The 25433-nt window shown below is 40.6% G+C and overlaps 3 protein-coding genes and 1 long non-coding RNA gene across 16 annotated transcripts in view; 3 read left to right on the top strand and 1 right to left on the bottom strand.

The window, feature by feature from the left end:
• LOC118426514 (coiled-coil domain-containing protein 157-like) overlaps nucleotides 1-25433 on the top strand; it is a 1184186-nt gene that overhangs the window by 603289 nt on the left and 555464 nt on the right. The window lies entirely within an intron of this gene.
• LOC118426528 (myosin heavy chain-like) overlaps nucleotides 1-25433 on the bottom strand; it is a 137274-nt gene that overhangs the window by 102856 nt on the left and 8985 nt on the right. For 5 of the 10 annotated variants that reach the window (XM_035835996.1, XM_035835998.1, XM_035835997.1 and 2 more), the window contains exons 1-5: nucleotides 13933-14081; nucleotides 2003-2091; nucleotides 1242-1289; nucleotides 926-979; nucleotides 309-371 (exon numbers count right to left, since the gene is read on the bottom strand). The exons of 1 other annotated variant lie outside the window; for it this stretch is intronic. In XM_035835996.1, coding sequence (XP_035691889.1) covers nucleotides 309-371; nucleotides 926-979; nucleotides 1242-1289; nucleotides 2003-2091; nucleotides 13933-14002 — 324 coding nt within the window. In that variant the 5' untranslated portion in view covers nucleotides 14003-14081. Of the gene's footprint in view, nucleotides 1-308; nucleotides 372-925; nucleotides 980-1241; nucleotides 1290-2002; nucleotides 2092-13932; nucleotides 14082-25433 lie in introns of those variants that run through there. 4 more of the 10 variants (XM_035836002.1, XM_035836005.1, XM_035836004.1 and 1 more) reach the window with 1 other exon arrangement.
• LOC118426569 lies at nucleotides 2365-8269 on the top strand. 3 transcript variants are annotated; one of them, XR_004832416.1, is made up of 4 exons: nucleotides 2365-4536; nucleotides 5628-5725; nucleotides 7153-7225; nucleotides 7626-8269. It is a non-coding gene; the product is annotated as an uncharacterized LOC118426569 (long non-coding RNA). The 3 variants fall into 3 exon arrangements; XR_004832414.1 differs by having other exon boundaries at nucleotides 2365-5725; XR_004832415.1 differs by having other exon boundaries at nucleotides 2365-5725; nucleotides 7153-7236.
• LOC118426517 (kelch-like protein 21) overlaps nucleotides 15874-25433 on the top strand; it is a 29192-nt gene continuing 19632 nt past the window's right edge. The window contains exon 1 of the mRNA XM_035835974.1: nucleotides 15874-16176. The gene's annotated coding sequence lies outside the window, so the exon portion shown is untranslated. The remainder of the gene's footprint in view (nucleotides 16177-25433) is intronic.

The raw sequence follows: 25433 nt of genomic DNA, 5'->3' as shown, positions 1-25433 counted from the left end.
CTTAACAAAGTGATTCTGTGAATTTAGGGAAGTTGGGTATGTGTCTTTTCCGGCTTTTCTAAACAAAGTGATTCTTCAGGTTTGGTTGAAACCCCAATAGCTTCCTGAACCGCTTTTTGTGCGTAGTACGTAAGATATAAAAAAAACACACACACACAAGACTCAAAAGTGATCGTTGTTGATCTATAAATTTCGTTGGGGAATCTGGGAAATCCTTGGTCTCTAAGCGGTCGTAGCCACTATAGCTAGTGGATAGAGAATGAATCAAATTCTTTCATCTACAAGCGAAAATCTAGATTAGTTCTTACCTTTGTCAGGGCATCCTGAGCTACTCTTTGTGCAGTGACTGCGATTCTCTGATTTGCTAGTTCCTGAACAATGTGGAAAAATATGACATGTCGACAACGATGAAGCACGATAGATATTAATAAACAGGAAATTATGACCACTCTAAGCTTTTTTTCTATGGAGTATGAGGTGAATTCATTCCACATATTTTTTTTCTATCCAATCTATTTGCTAAAGGTACCACTCGATGTAGTCATGGTTAGTCAACTTAAAGCCGTAACAATACGGCATGATAGAACAATTGCATTTTCTACCGAAACAAAATGTTCACTGACTTTATGTGTTAGAGCAAAACTTCAATTCCATGGTCTATGATATATCACCACAGATGAACAAAATAAATACAACGTCATATAAGTTATAAATACAGCGTCGTATAAGTTGATGGTTTGTCGCTGAAAATCTATGAAAATTAGTACTCAGTTAAATAATAAAAGAGCAACCCTGGTAAAAGAAAATGCTAAGCAAAATATGAACTGTTGATTTACTTGCGACTGGACATTTTTAAAGCTGGCCATAGAAAGGAGTGTTGCCTTATGATGACTACGATTTTTATCATACCCACGATGATATTTACCTCGTCCTTCTTCTCGAGTATGTCCTTGTGGGTCTTCTTCAGCAAACTGATTGTCTTCAAAATTATGACAAACAAATACATCAAACAATCAATATACATTCATAAAATATAAGGAATAGATTAAGTTTACCAACATAGAACTCATAAGGTAAATCAGATTAACAGGATACAAAAGTTTGCTTTTCTCAATCAAAACATCACAATAACCATATGAGGTAATATACATTAGGATAAAAAAATAGCGTAGCCTTGTAACAAGTCAGGTGGCGTAACCGCATCACAATGTAACGACCACGTGTTTGTCAAAACTACTCACCGATTGCTGCTTAACAGCTTCTCGCCTCATCTCATCACTGGACCGGGTCTGTGAATGAGAAAGATGGAACAAAATTTGTCCAATGGATTTATAAGAAAAGAATCTGACAAAACAATCCAATCTGCTAGTTAATATTTGTACCATCTTTAAGTAACCTTTTCATCTCTTTCTTTCCTTTTTCCTTCGTTTGAATTTTGTTCAGTCTTTCCGTTTCCTGTCTCTATCCTTGCTTTCTTCTCTTTCCTTGATTCTTTACAAGTAATAGAAGCATTTCTGATACAGGTTTTGGTTGAACATCATCCTTTGAACCGTTAAAAATTACTTGTCCACTCCTGATCAAGACAGGCACTAATAGAGTAGCAGAAAGAGCATCTTCTGACTACACGTGAACTTTTACATGACTTAAGTCCGAACCGTAAACTGTTTTCAACACATGGTAATCATGACAGCGAGGCAAACATGCTTCTTCTTGTAGATCTTGTGAAGAAACAAAATTAGAACAACAAAACATAGAAGTTAAACTTCCATCAAACATGCTGGACAGGAATTTGTGGTGTCACCTCTCAGAGGATGGACTGAACTAAACGTCAGGATTTTCACTCACTTAAAAGCATAGTACGAGAGATACAATGTAGCTGTCCTTACAATGATAAATTGAGCATGCAAAAAAGCACGAGAATATTTGCATGAAAGCTCATCTGTGTTGATAGAATACATATTGAAGTTTTTCAACTGTCATATAGATCTGTACATGTGCTCACCAAGATTAGGACGGAGTTCTTCAGTTGGTAGTTGGTCTCCTTCATCTTCAAAATCTCACTTTTCACTTCGCTGATTGACACGAACTTGTCTGTGAGGAGGCACAGAACGTCTATACTTGACGTAGTTCAAGAGGAGCATTTCAAAGTGAAAGAATGAGCTCATCCTACTACTACTACCGTGATTTCAAATTTAACTACTTACGCAACATCACCGAGCTTGTAAGATAATTATTATTAACGTCTACCTTGTAACCCCAACGGTCAGGAAGTCAAGGGACTAGGTAGGACAAGGACACACACATCAAACTCTCAGAATGAACAGGGCATCGTTCTTGTAAAATCGCATCAAAACTTTCAACAAAACGGAAACAAGGGTGGTGTTTAAAAACACCCCGGCGACGTTAGGTAGATGATAATGTTGAAAATCAGTATCTTTATCAGCATAAGTAATAAGAAAATGTAATACATCTATTGGATTTCATAACAGCACTTTCAAACACACGGCGGATGTAACAGAGAAAGAGGGAAACATCTAGTGATGACAATTATGCAAATTGAAGACCCCATTTGCATTACTAATAAGAAAATGGAAAGTTCCATAATGGTGTATTATAGTAATGCCGTCTCCGCTACGGCTCACGAAAAATTGGAAGGCCTGACTAAAATTCACTTACGGAAAATAATCACTTCCTCCGTATGATTTACATCAAATGAAATAGATTCCCTGCGAATTATGGGAAATCAAAATAGCCTGACCAGGCCTTACGGGAAGGAGCATACAGACCCTAGGTAATTGTCAGTTGTCTACGTTTTGACAACTATGCCCCTACAGTTCCAGAATCAGTTAGAGGGCTCAAACCTGCCCCAACAGAAGCTATCTGCCACTTAAATGACAAGACCATATCATGCTCAGGACAAGATTGTTATCAACGCCGTTCAACGGTTGGCGTTCCCTAGAAAAATTAGAAGTTTGTAAAGTTATGATTGTAACGCAAAGACACTCTCTGTTATATACTTTGTCTGACCCTTGCCTCTTCCCTCATGACCTCAATGAAAAGCGGCCTGCAGGCCGATTTGAGCTTTCATGAATAAATAAAGGTTCAAACAAACAAACAAACAAACAAACACGATGCATATGGATCCGAATGTATGAGATAAAGTGAAACATTTAGAAAAGAACTAGACTTGAGCAGGGTGTTGTGTTGTCATTACAGTTAGAGAAGGAATGGGGGGTAAGGGGGAACGTAGTTTATATATAGGTAAAATTGGGGCCCCCGATATGTCGACACAAATCTAAATCCGAACAGAGGACAAAGGGATAAGGAATTGAGTACTATCCCGAGATGCTTTGCGAGAGGAAGGGTCTAAATACAGAGCACACCATATGCTCTCACTCGAGTTTAGCCAAGCGGGGAGTAGAAGGACGAGCCCGGAGCCCTAAACTACAGGATATAGGAGACGGGTAGTTATTTAAGAAAAGCAAGAGTGAGATAGAGAAGGCGTCCGCACAGTCATATACTTGGTCAACTTGCCACTGTACAGACCTTTGGAATTGGCCCTGATATATCGTATTCACATTAATTCTGGAAATGACCTCCTATTTTGCATAATTTGTATTTCATTTTGTACAACATTCATTTCATTTGTCTAAGCTACATACAGACCAAAAATCATGAAAATCCGTTATTTCTTTCTTGAGTAATCGTCTTCGGAAAGTTTTGACAAAAATTACCTTGCAATTTCAACACCAATCGCTGGGGGCCCAAACGTATGCCCTTCTTTCCTAGCACAACAGCTATCTACCAACCATCAATCGTAACCACGGCTTATTCAGAACACGAGATATAAAAAAAAACATGGTTCGCTGCAGTTCCAAGTGAAGCCGTTATGGGCCGAAGATTCCCGTAATTATTTCCGTTTTTGTCACACGCCACCAACACAGCAAAATCATTCACCATTCAGCAACAGTTCTTTAGTTATCTTGAGTTGACACAAACAATCACAGACATACATACACAGGTGAAAATATTACACCCATGAATATCTCAAAGGGTAATAAAGCTGCTTGTCACCATGTAAACAACACGTATCGTAGCATGAACATGAACATACTATTACCCAGTATTTGTGTCTTATTTATTACCTGTAATATCTTTTCTGCAAGAAATAGAAAGTTTCTGTATTTCAGTTTAATAAAAAAAACTGCTTTGATGGTGAACCCTTGCAGGTCTTTTACGTGATCTATGAGAATTCTTACGTTTGAGCCCCGCGAGCACGCACTGACATGTACCTGTAAGTAGTGCGTGCTCGGAGTCATGTTTGAACCCCGTTTGAGCGTGCGTGCTCCGAGTCATGTGATCTTCGTTTTGCTAACTATAGACAAGTGTCCCGGGGCACACTGTCCCAGTTCTCCCGCCTGATACAAACAAAATGCCGCTAGTCGAAGAAGTGTTTTTCCCGAGGATGATGTTGGTGCACGTAGCCGGGCCAGTAGTTTCGCCTCAAGGTATCTGGAAGACGAGGAACTACCCCAGGTTAGTGAAAATCGGTACCGGAAAGTTGGTCTAAACAATGCTTTTTTTGTATAGAATAAGGCGGAAGTCGGAAGCGATTTGTAGTACCGGTTACTGTTAAATACACCGCAATTTTATGACACATTTTCGTCTGTACTTGTACCCCAATATGCCTCATAATTCAAGGACTAATGCCGACTTCGTGTACAAGAGTTTTTGTTCTCGGCGATGTGTTGTTGATTATCTCTCCTGGTGATTTGCGCGAAAACAAAAAACAACAACAAACAAGTTACTTGTGATCTATTCCGACTCGGTCATTCAACAGTATTGTTGGGTGTGTAACAAAGCCCATCACTTGCCCCATTTCAACTTTTGGGATGTCCATAGACCAAGAATGCATGATCATGCATGCATGATCTGTGTATATTATTTTCTTTTTTCTTCGGGTTTGGCAGAAATTTCTTGGGAGAAAAGAAGAAGGGAATCTTATTACCTAACATCCATACTTTTGACGTTTGATCTGTTTCTGTGTTGTTTTATGTTCAAAATTTTATTTGACGTAGAGAAATACAGTTGATACGTGGTACATCATTCGAACAATAGGTTTATCCATAGGGGATTACGGTATGATCGGGCCACACTCAGGGTGTATACGATTGTAGAGTATAAAAATTGAATTTAAAGATAGATTTGTTTCTTGGTCTTCAAATTGTGTTCACTGAAACTGTTAATGTCATCTGTGTACAGTCACATTGATTTGATTCTAGATTACGTAGTATTCAAGTAGGACTGGCAAAACAACATTTGGTTTGTGTAGAACTGGCCCGGATCTAATAGTGGATCTTTGGGCCCCCCGGGGATCAAAGTTGTTAATTGGATGCAGTCGCTCCCAGGGTCTAACCTACACGTGGGATCCCCACTCACTCCCGCCATCAGATCTTAGGGAGCAGGCGCATGCATCCTCAGATCAGAGGTACACAAGCGCTGTCCAAAGTAGTACAAACACGCGAAGGTTTTAGATGTTCGTATTTATTTTTTGTGATATACATATGTATTTGACCAGTGTCAGGATTATGATCATTGTTTTCTGTGATTTATTGGTTGGTATACAGCTGCCCAGGTCAGCAGCGGAGGGATGTATATGAAAAGACAACCGCCGAACTTTAATATCAGTTGGAGACGAAACGCGGCTCGAAGAGGTCATGGCTTCGTAAGTACAGTCTAATGTTTGATTATAGCCGTCCTGTACTATGATGGTGATATACACACGTTTTAAGTTTTCCATATACACGAAATATACCCAAGAAATTGAAGAATGTGTGTGTCCGGCCGCTGCTGACATCTGCGATTGATTGTGTAATGTTTACTTATTTGCGGACAGAACCTGTGTGATGGAAATATCCCTATCTATTCAAAAGGATTATACAGCATAACAACAAGGAGGCTTCAGTTAGAAACCTCCATTTTAAACATTTTAGTGTTTTATTAGTTTTTCTTTTCCCTTTAGCAAGACGTTTATGAGATGTGTTTTTGGAAGAGTTTGTATGTTTTATTCAATATTCGCACAAGCAACACGCCTAACTGGGGGTAAATATCATTTCATTGATGAATAGATGATGATAAAATATTTTTCTCCTTTGGAGTAACAACTATATTCAATGTTATTTCTTGATCTGTTAACGATTGTGTGTTGTCGTGATTTACCGGACCATCCGGCATGTCTGGTACTAATTAAGCTGGAATGGCTGCGGGGAGACCGCGTGTGGTCGAGATCAAAACACAAACATACAGTATTCCGTATTTGTGATTTAGCATCATAGCTAATCAAAGAGACGGATGGAAACTCATTGAATTCGGGACAGTTTTAGGTCGTATCTTATAAGAAATGATTATTGATTCAATCCCTATGTTCCGAAATATCTGCGTTCCGACGTACAAGCATATCTAATCTCAAAGACGAAAGTCGTTTGTGTATAGAAGGGGCGGATTTTGTTTGAGACTTTGGAAGAGCATTGCCCAAGATACAGTTGAAGAATCTTCATGACTTTTGGCATGTATATAGCTTGAATAATGATTTATCTAATCAAAATCAAATCATGCTCTCAAGAGCTAATTTCCTTAACTGAGAAGAGTTTATAAATATATTGTATTTCATGATGGGACTCTTGGACATATGGCATACGATACTAAAATTCCTGACATGCATGTAGGCAAAACGGACACACACTATACTATTAGGCTAGCCCCTGATTAAACTTTTTTATATTTAGTATATATATATTATGGGAACTTGGTTGCCATGGGCTTTCCTTCGTCTGAGAAGGATAAATCTTCTGTCATATTTGTCAGTGTCTACTTGTATGTTGCTTCTGTATGTCCGTTGTAATATCGTCTTGTTAGTTCATATTGATTTTTGATTTATTTTGGTTTATTTGTTTAGAGGGATTTGTTGCCCAAAGTCGGAGAAAGTGTCTCCTATAGCTAGGTTCTGGAGACTTAATATTTGGGCAGCTTGTGCAGACTGGAATATTTGTAACTTGATTAGATGGATACCACAGCTTCTTTGTAAATATTTCATTTACTTTGTATCCCATTGTCAGAGACAGTTGAAAGTTTCAATGTTTTGCCCATGTACAGTGTAGAAGTCAGATCAAACCGCCGTGGTCTCCAGGGCTCCATCGACTGCCTTGCTGATGGGAGGACTTAACCGGTCAGTGAGATGTGAGTGAGTACGCCTGATGAAAGCGCAAACATAGGGATGTAATCAATGCAGACTTGTTGGAATATATCAATCAGCCAAGGTGATCATGTTGAGATGAGTGTGTGTCCTTAGAGCGACGAAGACAAAATATCCCTGGCACCCGTAAAGATGTTCACCATGACTCCACAACCCCGCCACGCCACATACTGCGACTCTTTTCGTTTATTTTTGTTCTCTCTGCCTACAACATATCTTAGCTGTGACGAGCATCCAAACAGCCGTACAACGACTGTGTCAAATTTATGAGTTGGCTTTCAATTGGAAGAAACCGCTATTTTCAGTATCAGTGTATCCGTTAAGTATTTGAAACGGGCAATGTGATCTCTGTGTTTTCTCTCGATCCCAACAGACTGACCATACATACTGGACACGAGTGACAACGTCAAGGTGTTCCTGACACCCGTACCTGTGTCCACCAGGACGACGCAGTTCCGCCACAACGTGCACAGGGACTCCTACCACGACAGGGAAAGTCAGTGGAGTCCGTGCAAGTCAGTGAGACGAGCTGCATCACTGAAGGAGCCGGAATAGACGTCCGTGTGCCTTATAAAGTCGGGAAGGAGCTACAAATCACCCAGAACAGCACCGTCGACAGGAGGAAGATAATGAGAGGGGAGTGCCAGACCAGTAGCAGATCTAGAATAGCCAATCGATTGTGCTGCTACAACCATAGTGAACCTAAAACTAGTTAGAGAATTCACGGACTAGTTTTGAGGTGATTTATACCATTACTGTGCATTTTAGTGTACTGGGTATACATTGCAGTAGTAGTTGATTGTGCATGTGTATCAAAGAACCGTACATAAGGTTAACCTCAGCGACGACGGACCGAATCAAACCGGAGATGGATGTAGTAAAGGAGAGAACCGCCATAGGAATGTTCAGTACAATTATTCTGTATCCAACCTGTGACCGAAGTTAGCGGGGTCAGCATTATGTAGTAACATCAAAACACTTAAACAGTCTCCCGTGCCAAGTGTACGGAAAACCTTGTCTCTGCGTCCTTCCTTTATTCTAGCTGTGCTAGTCATAGTCTTCAAAGCAGAATCTAAACAACGTGAAATCCATTGGTTTCATGACTTGTTTGAAATATGTGACTTATTAACATTTCACAATCAGGCTTTACTTAATATGTATCTAATAAAAAATAGCCGGTATAACCGCCCTTCGGCGTAACACACCAGCTTCAATTCCAAACGACAATTACCTGAAATCACTTCACTTTATATTTTATAGATATCGACATAAAACTGACATATTCGTCTTCATTATTTGTTTTGACCCCGTGAAAGCATATCATCCCAAAGCTCAAAAGACAAAGGCGAAAGCTATTTTTCTACCCTCAAAATCATCCTTTCTATAGCTCCAAACGACAACCACTTGAAGCATTCCATTCCAAATTGCAAAAAGCACAAGCTTATATAAGAAATAAAAGCTGGGACATATTGATCTTCATTATGATATTCATAAGCATGCGAAACATCGTAACAATCTGTAACAGAGTGAACTGCCTATGATGTGCAAGGATTGCAGTCATTCCCGGTTATGTGAAAAGACCGTTCCTTAAATCATTAATCCTGACACAAAGAATGCCTAAACAAAGAAAAATAAACAGCTAGAATAGTCCTCAAATACCACTAACAAAGAACGACACCCCCCGAGTATAGCCAAAAATCAATTCCCAAGGGAATGCGTTCGTGGAATTTTCTAAATTCTTTCAAAGCGATCGTAATACTGTAGAAAATGCCTCCGCCCCTGAGGCGTCGCCAAAAAACTTCAGTGAAACAGGAAAACCTTCAATGAAAGCTATCGGCAAGTCCACCATGTCTACAGTAAGATTTGCCATGAACTTCCGACATGGCGACCATGGCATGTCAGGAACATGAAAGCTCAAAACCGGAAATTCCCTTGCAGTACCGTGGAAAGTCCATTGTCTATTAAACTTGACCTTCGTTTTCGTGACCCTACAAATATAATTTGATATCTATCCGCAGATTCCCGAGCTATGTTTTCTCCAAGCAAACACTTGCAAGAAAAACGGAAACGGAAACAGATTTATTGGGAGGTAAAAGATCGTATAAAAGCTGTAGCCTATTCATTGGGAATGTTCTAGAATGGAATGTTTAGGTGAATGGAAGGCAAAACAAACCTAACGTACACGCATCCCAATTATAAATATGGACTACCGAGTACTAGTATCTTGAATACTTCATAACGACATGGAAAGAATATGATACAAAACGATAATTTTGTTTGGCAGTTTCGACACCACTATTATAATGACAATGACAATGACAATGACAATGAAGTTTATTGCATATTCATGCCCCGTTGGGGCTAAATGCAGTCAGTTTGGTACAAAAGGTAGTAAACGCAAAGTTATACAATTTCACATACTATAGTTTATATGCATCTTCTCTCTTCCTAAAACATTTGTAGATGAACTTACAGAGATTTTCTAGTATATCGTGGTCAGATGATGACATGAGATATTTGAACATATCTTCCTTCGTCATGTGTGCAAATTTCTGATTTACATGTGTAGCATTAATGAATGTGTTGCGCAGATCATTGTACAGTGAACACTCTAGGACAAAGTGTATTTCATTTTCTACATACATGTGGTTCTTATCGCAAAATATACATAGTCTATCATTAGGAGGAGTTCGGTTGTATCTACCGGCTTCAATTTCCAATGGGTGATCGCTGATCCTTAGTTTAGTCATGGCTCGGCGATAGCTAAAATTTGTTATATCCAGGTATTTTTCTCTTTCATACAATTGCTTAAATTTTCTGTAGGTTCTTAGCTTATTTCCTTGGGTTTCCTTCATGCCAGAAGAGTTAAGATCTGAGTGAAAGTTTTGAAGAAAGGTGTCTTTCAGTCTTTGTTTCACTTCAGACTGAGCGAATGAAGTGTTGTGATTACTGTTCAGCAAAAGGTAGGCAAAACCAGACTCCTCCAGGATTTTACTAACATTGGATAGCCAGCATGGGATTTTACGTTTGTACAAGTCCCGTTGAACAAGGAAAGCTTCATATTGTAGGCTATTTGTTGGTATTTCATTAACTAATCGTTTGTAATATGAATATAATCTTGTGTAAACTTCGATCCACAGGGGATATCTTCCTAGTTCTGCCCTTGTTGCAAGATTACTCGCATTTTTTCTTACGCCTAATATTGATTTACAAAATTTAAGGTGAAGTTGTTCGATGGGAGACTTGTCATTCAATCCGCTCTTGCCCCATACCTCTGCCCCGTAAGTCAATATTGGGACTACGCAGGCGTCAAATAATTTACAATACACTGATACTGAAGGATTGCAGTCTCCCAGGGTTGTTTTGATGCTGAACAGAGCCCTGGAAGCCTTTTTTTGCAGTGCTTTCATTGCTGTGGTGAAGTTGCACCCAGCTGTAAACACCACTCCTAAATAGCTGTAAGAGGAAACTATTTCTATGTCTTTGTTGAGTAAGTGGAATTTGACATTTGAAAACATATGTCCCTTTTTGTTAAATACAATAATTTTTGTCTTATTTAGATTCACTGATAATTTCCATTTGTTGCAGTAGCGGCCTAGAGTATTTATTGCATGTTGAAGGCCATCTTGACTAGTTGATAGTAGAACGAGGTCGTCTGCATAAAATAGACTTGATACACTGGATTTATTTAACAGGGGCGCATCAAAATCCCCCGCATTCAGTTCACCTACCAAGTCACTTACATACAGATTAAACAGCGAAGGGCTTAGAACGCAACCCTGCCTGACTCCTATCTTGACAGGGAACTTTTCACTCAACCCTATGTTGGTTTTAACACTTGCTACGGACTGACTGTATAAGCTTTTTATTATATCGAAAAATCTGCCGGAAATGCCATTTGATAGAATTTTAAATAGAAGGCCCTCATGCCAAATCGAATCAAATGCTTTAGATAGGTCCACGAAGCAGGCGAAGAGTTGTTTTCTTGATTGCGTGTATTTGGATATCAATGTTTTCAGGACAAATATATTATCTGATGTTCTGTAGTTTTTCCGGAATCCGGTTTGATTAGGTTTGAATATTTCGTTTTCCTCGAGAAAAGAGGAGATTCTTCTGTTTAGTATAGAGGTAAACAGTTTTCCGAGGCAGCTCGAAATGGAAATACCGCGATAGTTGTTAGTGTCGTCTTTTCTTCCTGATTTGTATATGGGCACTATATAGCTGTTTGACCAGGTTTGTGGGAATATTCCACTTGAGAAAATGCGATTAAATAACTTAACAAGAGGTCGTAATAGTATGTAGTGTCCTGCTTTCAACATTTCGTTAATTAACATGTCTTCGCCGCTCGCTTTTTTATTTTTGAGAGCCATTATTGAGCAACTAATTTCTGATTCTGTAATTGGGTAATCCATAGGCCCTTGCTTTGTGTTACATTCATCTAATATCTTTAGTTTGTCTATAATTTTCTTCTCAAATACGGTGTCAAAATTCTGTTTCTCAATCCTACGTTTCTCATGCAACGTCTTGAAATGGTTTACCCAGGAGTCAGGCGGAATTTCTTCTTGGGGGTTGGAGTTTGTATTTTTAAGTTGTTTAAGCAGATTCCAAAAGGCGGTTGGATTACTTTCCTGAAGATTTTGGAGTTGCATTAAGCAGTCAGTTTCATAGTCTTTTTTGCGCTTTCGGATTAGTTTGTTGTATTCTTTTTTCTTCCTAAAATAGCTGCCTCTGATAAAAGGGTTCTTTGGGTTTCGTTGTAGTAAATATTGTATATTTCGGAGCTCCTGGCGGGCCTCATAGCAGTTTTTGTTGAACCACTTTTTATTCGTTCTTAATGTTTTTCGTTTCTTGCTATGCTTTACCTGTAATGACATATTACCTGCTATCTTAAGAATTTCATGGAATTCGCATACTTCTTTCTCAACGTCTGCTTTTGGGGTTTGGTGAGTAGACAATATGAAATTTTCCAGCTTCTGCGATATAGCATGGCTGCGTAAAGCATTTGTGAACTTTTCGCGCGAGTCCAGTCCCCAGACAAACCTGTCTGGAAAAGGTCGCGTATTTGTTTTTGTTTTTCTTGTTTCGTTTAGGGGTTCATGAATAAGTGAATTAAGATTTAGCGATATCATACAATGGTCCGAAAATTCTGTTAATGAGTGAACTTTGAATATATTAATGTTGTGAAAGAGGTTACTGCTAGCTACGGCATAGTCCACTGTGCTACAGCCATTGGGCTGGTAGCAGGTGAATCGGCCGCTTAGATCTCCTAGGACTCTCCCATTTAGAATTCGTAGGTCGGATTGGCAGCATAAATCAGTCAGATCTTTGCCGAAAGTGTTGGGCGAGTTTTTGTCGGAAAAATTTCTAGGGATGTCAAGATTTTGAAGGATTTGTTGTGGTTCAAATTCAGAATCGATTGGGACTTCGTCGGGGAAATCTTTTAAGGAGCCTAACCGGCTATTAAAATCTCCACCGAGAATTACATATCCTCTGGACGTGAAACGCGCCACGTCCTGTTCTAATATATCAAATATAGACTCTTCGGCCCTTTTGTGAATCGAGGAGTGTATAGGACTGACATAGGCACTACATATGAATACATCTCTGGACAGGCCAAGCAGTTCTTTGGCCATACGGATCCAGAGAATATCTTTGCTATATACATCTACACTGAACACTCAAAAAGTGACACCTAGCGACTATTGAAAGAATGGACAAACAACCAGAACGCCAGCGGTCATATCCATATAAACTGACGAGACATTTTCCCTCACTCATCACGGACTGAGATCCGGTTTCCTGGATCTTTTTAGTTTTTATTGCTTAGGTGAAAACACACAATACCGCTTAGGTACTTTTAGTTTTTTTTTTTTTTGTTCTCTTAGACTTTCAAGGTATCGTTGATAATTCAAGCGGGTATGTCACTCAAGCTGCCGTATGTCGGCGGCGGCCCTGCGTTCTACATTGGATTTGTGTTGTACCCTTGACTTTATGATAGGTATATCATGCAAAACGTAAAATTAAGATTAAAAGACAACACGCCAAACGTTACGTTAAAAGATTCGTTTTTACCGATTAAAGCCGTTGAGCGCTCAGTCAAATCGCTGGGCCACAAGATGGTCTCTTGTTTGGAATTACTCAAGACACGACACGTGAGCATGGGCCGCATATTCCCTTATTACTGGATGTGCGGGGGTTAGCGGTAATATGCAGTACCCGCTCTTGTCATATCAGGATATGACCGCACATGCCTGGATAGACCAGGATTCACGGAACATATGCAGTCCCCAAACCGCCCAGATATTCGGGTTTTCGTGTAGTGACAGCGACACCGCTAACGTACCGTATCGTCTGTGAGGTAACCACTGTAGAATAACTTGCAGCCTCCAAAGTTTGGAGTTTACATTGCGACATTTCAATGTACTAGTGTTTTCTTTTCACTCCATTTCGTTCCAAGTACCCGAGCCTACAGTACGAAGTGTTTCTGGTGCGAGGACCTACGCAATGCTCTCATTAGAAACACGCGCTGTTCAGGTAGTCAAGCAGTGAAGGCTGTAACAACAACGGATTCATACCCACAAACTTCGGTGAGTCGGATTAACAAGAAAAATAACCTAGTGTCATTCTAGCGGACTGAGAAACTCCGTTACATTAAGCTTACGTCTTCCACAATTCCTTACCTGTGTTCAGGCACACTTTAGTAGCTTCAACATTTGTTGATTCACTTCGGAACTTACGGATCAACGCCATATCTGGCTAACTCCGGCTTTCCGAATGCGTAACCACGTAAACGTTGTTCGAACGATAAACAATGGAACGCTATGACGTCATGATCGGCAAGAATGGAACGGAGAACAACGGTGATCCTCGGAGCCACCTGACGTCATACAGGTGGTGTGTAAATTGAGCCCTTTCCTCCATTTTGACTCTTATAGCAGTACATCATTGAGATCAACGGTTGAAGAACGCCACATACAATTAATTTTGAGATTTCTGCGGTGGATTTATGTTCTCTCTTTTATGGAGAACGTAACAAATCCCTAAAATTCAGATTTCTGTTCCGTCTTCTGCCCGCCTCTCCTCCTAGTTCTCCATACAATACACACGGTGAATTCTCACGACAACTAACAAAACCGATCATCAAACAGTGAATACATATTTTACGGTAACCGTTGTTTTACGTAGTACCCCATATAGAGTGACAGTTGATCACGCCAGCACGACCGAAAGCGACTGTACGTTCTGTCCTGTAGTAGGCTTGCCGAATCGCTAGTCGGTGCAAGGCCGTGCATTTGATATATTTAGTACTATAGTTCAACCGCAAACTGTAACCACCATTAACACTTCATTCGCCCCCTTTGACACGGCGAATTTAGTGATTCAACTTAACGCTGACTGTTATTTTATCCATCTCTTCAATTTTTATCTAGGTACAATATGTTCGCTATCAAAGGTTGACAAGGAGCGTACAAACCTGTAACCGTACGTGTGTTGTGTTGTGGTGTGTTGCGTTGTGTTGTGTTGTGTGGTGCTATGTTGTGTTGCATTGTGTTGTGTTGTGTTGTGTTGTGTTGTGTTGTGTTGTGTTCTGCTTCGGTCAGAATGTGATAAAGGGGTTCCGCAAGGTACTTTATGGGATGTTTGGGGGCAATTTCGGGTGTGACCCCGTGGGCCGCCATGCAGCTATCGGATGTATTTTTTTTATTCATTGTTTAGCTCAGAGTTAAGATAAACCCGGGGCCCGGCGATTAATAGACGTTGTGGTCTACCCGTGAAAACACCGATTGGTAGCCCCGTAGTGCCCGGCAGTCCACCGGGACAAATTTGTGGCTTCAGAGCCTGGCCGGGGCAACACACCTTACGGACACCGTGTAATTGTGTGTCATTTAGTTGGTTTCTGCAGTGTTTGACCTATATATAGGCATCCTGCCGGACCCCAACACAAAAGATATATTTTGAGGTTGGGGCATGGTATCCAGGCTAGTTTTTTGCGGTTACCGAAGGGTTCGCTTAGCGCTAGCGGTTAGCCCCAAGGTGAGCCTTCATTCGTTTGTAGAAAAGTAAGAAAGTAATTTTTGGTACTCAAATGACTTTCTACCTTCTGCCTACGGCTTTTACTATGATATTCAAGTGTTGAAAGTAACGCACACTTTGTTTGGAATTCCTGAAGTCCAAACGTAAGGGTTCGCTTTTTTTGCGGTTACCGAAGGGTTCGCGTAGCGCTAGCGGTAACCCCCTAGGTGAGCCTTCATTCATTCGTTTGTGGAGTTCGTAGGTGAATACGCCAGGAGAGGAAAAATGACGGGAAAGGAATTTATATCGGGAAGCTTGTACGGGCCCCATACTTAAAACCACACTGAAACATGTAGGGATGCACGAGTAATAAAGTAATAAAGCTCATTGTCATCTAAAAAAAAAGTTACTACTACTCACTCCATTTGGAAGAAGTTGTTGTGGGTAACAATTTCATACGTAGACCAAATACCTTAGAAGAGCCATATACATAAAAGTCTACCTGCCCTACTATGTTTAGATACATCTTCTGTTTGCTATAAACGAAACGGTTTAAAGTCACATGATGAGCCCTCTTCTCTCACAGTGTCCTGGGTACGAGAATTGGAAATTTCCAAGATGGTGGACAATCAAAACACACCGACGTGACTGTACTTATTGAGAATCGAATTTGCTCTTTAGCTTCATAATTTGGATACCACTTGTAGTCTAGGGAGGTGGCGCCTGTTGTGGACTTATATGATGGACTTTCTGGGGTTCCTTTGCTAAATTCGGGCATGTGGTACCGTTGAAACATTTGGTTCATGGCCGTTACACCGTCACCAGAATTTTCGCCATTTGAACAAGAATCGTGAGGCTGAGGGCGCGACTGCGCGGTTGGTGCTACGCACATCACCAGATGAATGACTGAGGTAAGTGTCTTACTCATTGCAATTTGTTATTAAATATCAATTAAATTATCGACGTAAATAAAAAAAATAGCATTTCAAAATGAAATAAAAAAAATGCACGTAGATCTTTTAACTCACTATATTATGTACTAGGGTTTACGGAAAAGGCTGGCCTGTCTACCTGGGCTGTCTACCTGGGCTGTCTACCTGGGCTGGCTATCACGTCAGGCTACTTGGACCTACGAAAGCCCATTGGGACAAAAGCTGTTTTAGCAGTAGGGGTTGTTTGTGCTCAGCGAAGAAGCTATGTGTGAAGGATCTGTGCGTTATTATGTGAATGAGCTGTGTGAAGGGGCAGTGTGTGAAGGAGCTGTTTGTAAAGCAGCTGTGTGTGAAGGAGCTGTGTGTGAAGGAGCTGTTTGTGAAGCAACTGTGTTTGAAGGAGCTGTGTATGTTACATAACCCAGAGGTTTTGGGTTTGAATCAGTTGATATGCCACCAATCTTGTGCGCTTGGGAAGGGCTCTTACCACGACTTTCCTCCCTTCACTAGGGTGGAGAAAAGAGTATCTAGCTTTGGTAAGGGCCCTCCCTCAGATAGGGCATAGGACCCACTCTTACGGAAAAGACTAGGGGTCCTTCCTTCCCAGTGTATTAGTGGTTCAAAACTTAAGTCCTATGGCCACACCTGGGGTAATTGCTGTTGTATTGAGGTCACCTTAGTTAGCACCAAATGGCAGCAGTTCCAGACCCTTGCACTTTAGCAACGCTTATTTCAAGCTCATCACAATTCAATTGTCGATCCTAATGTATGGCACAGAAGCCGGGACCCTGACAGCCACTAAAGAACAGCTCCTGGACACCTTTGACCAACTAGCCACCACTCCAATAAGCCCGATAAGTTGTGTTAACAGCCCTTCCCAAGGGAACAAGATTGGTGGCATATCAACTGATTTGAACCCAGAACCTCTGGGTTATGTAACACACACAATAGCTTCACACATAGCTTCTTCATTGCGCACAAACAACCCCTACTGCTAAAACAGCTTTTGTCCCAATGGGCTTTCGTAGGTCCAAGTAGTCTGACGTGATAGCCAGCCCAGGTAGACAGCCCAGGTAGACAGCCCAGGTAGACAGGCCAGCCTTTTCCGTAAACCCTATGTACTATATGTACATTTTTGTGTACTTTTATTGATTAAATCATCGAATTACAAGCCAATGAGAACATCTAAAAGTGAGCTACTGGCCTTATAATTCTTGATGATGTAATCATGACGTCATAATAATTTGCATAAATTATCTTCATTTTACTAGGTCCATACATTAAAATCATTTTGAAACGCCTAAAACACCCAGAAAACTGCTCAGACACCAATTTTGAGTACCTCATTGGCGTTGATATTAACGTGCCATGTGTTGCATACGTTAGCTATCTGTTATCTGTATTTAGAACCTATATTTAACGTTGAATTAGTTCATTATCGTAATTGGCCGAAATAAAGGCTACATACATCATATTCATCATATACATCAGTTCATCCCAATATTCCAGTCAGATCTTCAGGAGGGCAAACCAAATATTTACTAGTAGTTCGACCTCACAATCTTCCAAATGGAGGGATCCAAGTCATGGCAATCAGTTTTATCACATCTCTACGTGAGTTCGACATTGTGATTCAATATGTTAGAGAAGTAGTTGCAGAACGATAGTAGGATTTTTAACGTCTCAGAATTGAATGTAGAACGATACTGCAGTCTAAGTTAAAGTCGTCAGTGTATTATGGGTATGTATGTCTGTTTATGCGTGTGTGCGGACTACCACACGTCTTAAAATGTCAGAACAATCCTCAGGCGTAATGGTCGTCTTAAAACGATATCAGCCTGGAAAGCAATAAAGAAGGCCGTAGTCTGTTTCTTCCTGTTTTCAGGGATAACAGTTTAATGTCTGATAAGGGCAAACCACAATTACTATGCAATTCTACGACCTGTGTGTAAGTGCAGATAATTTGCAATTGATAAGAAAATAAAACATCTCTAATTCTATACCTACAAGCTATGTACCATCGAACGTTCGGGCAAGCATTTAAACACTATAATCATCGCAAATGGTGCAAAGTAACAAAACAAAGTACTGCAGGTAAACATTGTACGTGTGGGCCTTCGTAGTTTTGGGCTGCACCCACTTCCTGTGTGTGCACTCCAAATATGGTATCGGCGTATCGAAGGAAACTTTGAGGTCTCATAACACACTGTATTCATCCGCGACCCCCGTAGTAGTTCGGGTTGAAATAGTGCATCTCAGTACTTGCAAAGGCCGTATTTATTCTTCTATTACGTTGCTTTTTCGGCCGGCGGGAATTTGCGCCTTGATATGCCGCCTGCAGTTCCATGACCTGCGCTGGGGGTCAAATCAAAGTGTCCATTATAGAAAAAACGAGCAGGCAAATCTATGCTCATTTTCAGATATTTTGTAGCTTGTACCCTCAACTTGAACATACTAAATTCTTGTAAATTGTATCTGCACCCTGCTATAGGTTTTGAGTAATCGAACCACCTCACTTTAGGCCCATAGGCGAAAAACTGTGTTCTGAGACCTTCATGTGCAGGGTTAGAGTTCAAATCTGACCGGAGGTCGGTCATCAGCAATCTTTAACTATCTTTCGGGGGTTGAACTTGGTATGATTAGATAGGTCCATTGGTACCCTATTGTAATTCATAAACCGCATAATTAGATCGTGCTTTTGTTTTCGAGATATTCTCGATTAAAGGGTCCCCTGAAGTAACCGCTAAGCGAACCTTCATTCAATTTCAAGGCCAGTAGAAAAGTAAGGAAGTAATTTTTAGTACTCAAATCACTTTTTGTCTTCTCCTTACGGGTTGTACTATCGAATTCAAGTGACGGAAGTAACGCACATCTTCTTCAAGATTCTAGAGCTTCGATGGTATGGGGTCGATTTGCGGTTACCGAAAGGTTCGCTTAGCGGTCTTCCACAGTCTCGTAGGTATGATGGGAGAACTGGTCGGTGCCATGAGGTTTCTTTAATGTATTTTTACGTAGTGCAAGAGCTACGAAGCAAGACAAAGCAACAACAAGGAAGATTGAAAAAGTGCAGTCATGACCAGATCCAAAGGATTGATTGAAACGTTGTTCACGTCTGAGTTCAGGAGGAACACTACATGGTGTTTGTCTTCACCAGCTTCTGTCAGTGTAATCGAGGTTGATGCGTCAGGAACAATGCTACACCGTGCTTGTGTCCCTGGTTTGCGCTGATCTAAAAAATAGCATTTTCTAAAAGAAAACATTGAAATATGACGGTGACACATGCATACGCTCAGAAATGTCATTCGATTGGGCATTTATTTATTTACGGTATATCGTGACCAAATCGTAGCAGACTATATACATCGACATTCAAAAGCGCGAAGAAATTCTGGTACCCTCCTGGGAACAATACTGACAGATCTTTCCTTTGCTGGGTAGAGCTGCTGTGAGATGAAAATCTAAGTATGTTTTAACCATGATCTACACCGTGATGAAATCGATAATTATGAGTTGAGAGGGGTTGTACAGACTTAGTCACGTTTGGGACCGCAAACTTTTCCCTTTAGCGCCATCTAGCGGTGATAGCAGCAGGAGTATCGAGATGTTGGCAGTAAAAAAAACACATTAATTTTTTGTTTTTCAAGCAAGGAACTGCATCATCTACTGATGTACCCGCTCAACAAAACTACTTTTCACTGATAACTGCTACATGTATCAGTTCATCTCCAAATTTTTCCTAATCTGAACTAAATCTAAAGTACGTTAACCTCACTGCTATGGATTCATGTTTTGTCTCTAACATGGTCGGTATCTTTGTCAAAACATGAAACATTTTCTGTCCTGTTGATGGAATTCTCTGGTGGCCAGTTCGGATCGTACACGTGACGTGGGCTTCTTGCAGCGTCTTGCCAGGCTTGGTGCAAGTACGCGACCTGCTCGCGATGATTCTGTCTTCTTGCCTGTATATACAAACACACATCACACTCAGGATATGAATTGTCACGACTTTTTCAATATTTCTTGACAGGACAGAAACTACAGTTACATATCAAACGCTGTATCTACATGCAAAGGTGCTTCTTGTATTTGATTCGATGTTAATTTTTGTCTTCCTAAATAAAGCTTAATGTATACTTTCCGACGATTATCTATTTCGAGCGGATATCGAACTGATATCAAATTTAGTTTCATGAGATGAAAAATCAGTGTTACCCTTTGGATGTGTTCGTTCGAATGGCGCTCTTCTTCCTCTTGCTTCCTTTTTGACGATGTTGCGAGGACCTGGAATGTAGACCATGGGTGATGATCAGACCACCACAGTGACGTGACATTTTAACGAGATAATATAAACTATCCCGACACATTTTGCCTCGTCAGCATGAAGTTAACTCATGGAATGAATGAACAGAAGTATTCAGGTTTGAACGGAAAAGTTTACAAATACTACAGCTTGCTTTTGGCCTTAATGTTTGAACTTGGAAAACAGGTTAATTGATTGGTCAGTGTGCAGTAGTGCTTGTTTACATCTGGTTTGGCTCTGTTCCAATGTTGTAGACTGAAGTGGTGGCTACTAACCTTAAAGATTTCCCGCTCGGCCTTCATCGAAAACAGCCTGTCTTGCATTATCTACGGAAAGTGGAGAGGTCAAAACACTAAACATTTACAGTCCTTAGAATGTCCTGCACATGAAAGATTCCCATTATGTACAGAATGAAAATGCGAGAAAAGAGGCTGTATGTAAATAAGGGAAACGGTCGGAAAAGAAAAACAAATTCAAACATTGACACTGACCTTCATTTTTTCTTTTTGTTTCTCGGCTTCATGTTTAACTCTGTTGAGCTGCCGGGAAAGAATTATAAAAAATATGTCTGAATAACTAAAAGATTGAATGACACGTCCGTTTGTTGGCCACAGCGCCTAAATATTGCTGCTACGTTATGTAAAGCATTTACAACTGGTTGACCATTTACATCAACCCTTACTGATACAGACAACTACAATACAACGCCTAGATCTTGCTGTTACGTTACAACATTTACAACTGGTAAACCATTTACATCAGCCCTTACTTATACAGACAACTACAATACAACGCCTTGATCTTGCTGTTACGTTACGTACAGCATTTACAACTGGTTAACCATTTACATCAACCCTTACTGATACAGACAACTACAATGTCAGTGTCAATGTTGAGCGTTGTTCGAGGTGTGTTTCACGAGATCTAGAGAGTACAGTGTCTACCAAAAAGAACAAAGCATGTCTTACTTCTGAAAGGATCGTCTCCATATCTCTCATACGGTTCTCCTAAAACATATGGAAAAACAGACGTGTGCTGAAGTACAGAGAATGTGTACTGTATGTCCTTTGTTGTAACGTTTTAGAGTCTGTATGATAGATAAGTTTCAATGTTTGCAAGGACCATTCATCTCAAACAGTCACATGAGAACAACAAACATAATAGCCAAACAACTGGCCAATTTTACTTCACTGTAGAATAGTCATTTTTTGTTAAAAAAATAATATCAAGAAATAGAATTTTCAGCGAAAATTTCCTCATTTTGGGGAAGGGGGAAAGGAATTCTCCTTGGATAATGACTATACCATGACAATGAAGGTCAAGACTTCTGCAGTTATATGTTTTTCATGTACTTAAGTGTGATTGTTCTTTAGTTTCCTTTCCTTGTCTGTCGTGCTGTCGTATTTGAAGTATGGGACCACAGGAAGAATAGCTAACAGAAATACAAACCTACTTGTGGATCCAAATAAACTGATAGTCAAAGACTTACCCGTCCTTTGTGGTCGTTCCTCCTGGCCTCTGGAACCCTCTCGCGCCCGTGGGGGATTGTTGCAGAAGCTCGTATCTCGTTATACTCGTACATCTCACTCTGGCCGTCGTTGTGGGGGAATGTGTCATATTTTCTGTTGTTGGACACTGTGTCACTCTGGCCGTCGTTGTGGGGGAAGGTGTCATCTCTTCTGTTGTTAGACACTGTGTCACTCTGGCCGTCGTTGTGGGGGAAGGTGGCATCTCTTCTGTTGTTAGACACTGTGTCACTCTGGCCGTCGTTGTGGGGGAAGGTGTCATCTCTTCTGTTGTTAGACACTGTGTCACTCTGGCCGTCGTTGTGGGGGAAGGTGTCATCTCTTCTGTTGTTAGACACTGTGTCACTCTGGCCGTCGTTGTGGGGGAAGGTGGCATCTCTTCTGTTGTTAGACACTGTGTCACTCTGGCCGTCGTTGTGGGGGAAGGTGTCATATTTTCTGTTGTTAGACACTGTGTCACTCTGGCCGTCGTTGTGGGGGAAGGTGTCATCTCTTCTGTTGTTAGACACTGTGTCACTCTGGCCGTCGTTGTGGGGGAAGGTGGCATCTCTTCTGTTGTTAGACACTGTGTCACTCTGGCCGTCGTTGTGGGGGAAGGTGTCATCTCTTCTGTTGTTAGACACTGTGTCACTCTGGCCGTCGTTGTGGGGGAAGGTGTCATCTCTTCTGTTGTTAGACACTGTGTCACTCTGGCCGTCGTTGTGGGGGAAGGTGTCATATTTTCTGTTGTTAGACACTGTGTCACTCTGGCCGTCGTTGTGTGGGAAGGTGTCATCTCTTCTGTTGTTAGACACTGTGTCACTCTGGCCGTCGTTGTGGGGGAAGGTGTCATATTTTCTGTTGTTAGACACTGTGTCACTCTGGCCGTCGTTGTGGGGGAAGGTGTCATCTCTTCTGTTGTTAGACACTGTGTCGCTCTGGCCGTTGTTGTGGGGGAAGGTGTCATCTCTTCTGTAACTGTTGTTAGACACTGTGTCACTCTGGCCGTCGTTGTGGGGGAAGGTGTCATCTCTTCTGTTGTTAGACACTGTGTCACTCTGGCCGTTGTTGTGGGGGAATGTGGCATCTCTTCTGTAACTGTTGTTAGACACTGTGTCACTCTGGCCGTTGTTATGGGGGAATGTGGCATCTCTTCTCTTTCTCTCGCTGTCTCTGTAACTGTTGTTAGACACTGTGTCGCTCTGGCCGTCGCTATGGGTGGTGGTGGCAATCATCTAGAATGTAGACGGTGTACACTACAGTTTATTCAGGGTCTCAATTTGATTGCTGCATGAGAATTGCGCGGAAAAAAATGCACCGGAAATTTATTTCAAAAGATATGTAAAAAATGTGCAGTACAAAATTCTTATGCAAGAAAGATGAATATCATTTTCTAATGACATTTCCGGCTTATACAGAAGATACTAGACGAAAATTAATGAATATGATCATATCAAGGAGGTCTTTTTCAACCTCTGTGATCATATGTACGATTAGTACACCATTGCCAAAGTCAAACACATGTATTTTCAATCTACTTATCTCATATCCCAACTTCATGTCTATTTACTTTGGCCAATACACATGTAACGCTCTAATAAAGAGAGAATACATTGTAAAAGACTGAAACGTTTAGTTATATATCACAGTATGTCAATACGTCATTTACGTTCAGATTCCCGTAGTCATAGACCTTAGCCGAAACGAGTATTGTATTACTAGTAATTGCTTTTCATTCTTGCATTCCATTGTACAATGAACAAATGTCGTGCAATAGAGTTCATTCATTCATATACCAAATACTTTATAAATGGTACATGCTGTTTTCTCTGCTTAGCACTCAGCATTTGGGAAAGAGTATGGTAGTTGAACACAGCACGCCACTACCAGTAGACTAGCCCCCTGCTGTAGTGATTGCACAAAATTTTAAGCAGTAGAAGTCTTCAGAGTTGAAAGGAAAAATTTACAAATACTATTTTGCTTAAAATGTTTTGTCATAATCATTCTTAATGTTTGAACTTGGGTCGTTGGTTTGGTCAGTGTGCAATAGTGCTTGTTTACATCTGGTTTGGCTCTGTTCCAATGTTGTAGACTGAAGTGGTGGCTACTTGCCTTAAAGATTTCCCTCTCGGCCGTGATGGAGACGAGCCTGTCCTCCATGTTCTACGCATAGTGGAGAGGTCAAAACATTCAACATTTTAGACCATAGAAGGTCCTGCGCACGGCAGATAGTCACTATGTACGGAATGAAAATGGGACAAAAAAGGCTGTATCTAAACAAGGTAAAATGTCAGACAAGAAATACCAAATGAAACATTTGCACTAACCTTCATTTCCACTTCACGTTTCATCATAGCCTCATCAGATTTTCTCTCGAAGTCATCTTTTACCTCGTTCAACTGCCGGGGAAAAAGTTATGAAAAAGATGCATGAAAAAGTAAAGGATTGATTTGACACGTCCGTTTGTTGGTCACAATGTCTAGATCTTGATGAGCTACGTCACATCATTTACAACTGGTAAACCATTGTCACCAACAATTACTGATGTAGACAGCTACTACAGTAACAATACAGCGCCTAGATCTTGCTGTTACGTTACAGAATTTACAACAAGTTAGTCATTACCACTTACTGATACAGACAGCTGCAATACAACGCCTAGATCTACGTACAGCATTTACGACTGGTTAACCATTGATATTAACCCTTGTCCGAGGTGTGTACTGCGAGAGAGTACAACGTTTACCAGGAAGAAAACGGAACCATGTCTTACTTCCAGCAAGACGTCCTGCAGGTCTTTTTGGGTCGTCTGGAGCTCCGCCTGAACCACATGGGGAAAACAATTTGCTGTTTAATCTAAGTACAGAAAATGTGAACGGTCTTCTTCTGTGGAATATTTATATTGCAATCCATACTACAGTATGGGATTGCAATATATTGTTTTTCCTTGGTTTCTTCTTCTCCTGTCAAATCTTCAAATGGGATTAATTTTTTTGCATTTTTTGGCCAAATGAGCTGAAACTTGGCAGGGTGGTAGAAATAGCAAATACCCCCAGACGTTTTTTTCACTTTCTTGATAGAGGCCTTAGAATTTATGATATTTAGGGTTTTTGGTCATTTTTTTTACGTAAGTATTAATGATTGTTGTTGTAGGTGTGTTGTATTTGTGTCCTATCCTTTCGCCTCCTGGCTGTATGTATGAGGATTGTTTTACGCGATGGCTGTTTGTAGGGCATTGTACACACACACAAGAAACGTGATATCTTGTGACGAGTGACCTATCATAATAAATGTTTCTCATTGATTAGTTGAACTCCTCTACCTAAATAAGAATGAAGGTCTTGGCAAAGAAAGCATTTGTCATAAATTATGTAAATGAAATGCAATGTATCTATAAACTGTCCTCATAATCATGCAAATTAGCCCCTGAT

This window comes from Branchiostoma floridae, chromosome 11 (assembly GCF_000003815.2).
Source record: "Branchiostoma floridae strain S238N-H82 chromosome 11, Bfl_VNyyK, whole genome shotgun sequence".
Lineage (NCBI taxonomy): Eukaryota > Metazoa > Chordata > Leptocardii > Amphioxiformes > Branchiostomatidae > Branchiostoma > Branchiostoma floridae.
The sequence above is the reverse complement of the archived record's forward strand: the minus strand, read 5'-3'. Positions and strand labels throughout refer to the sequence as shown.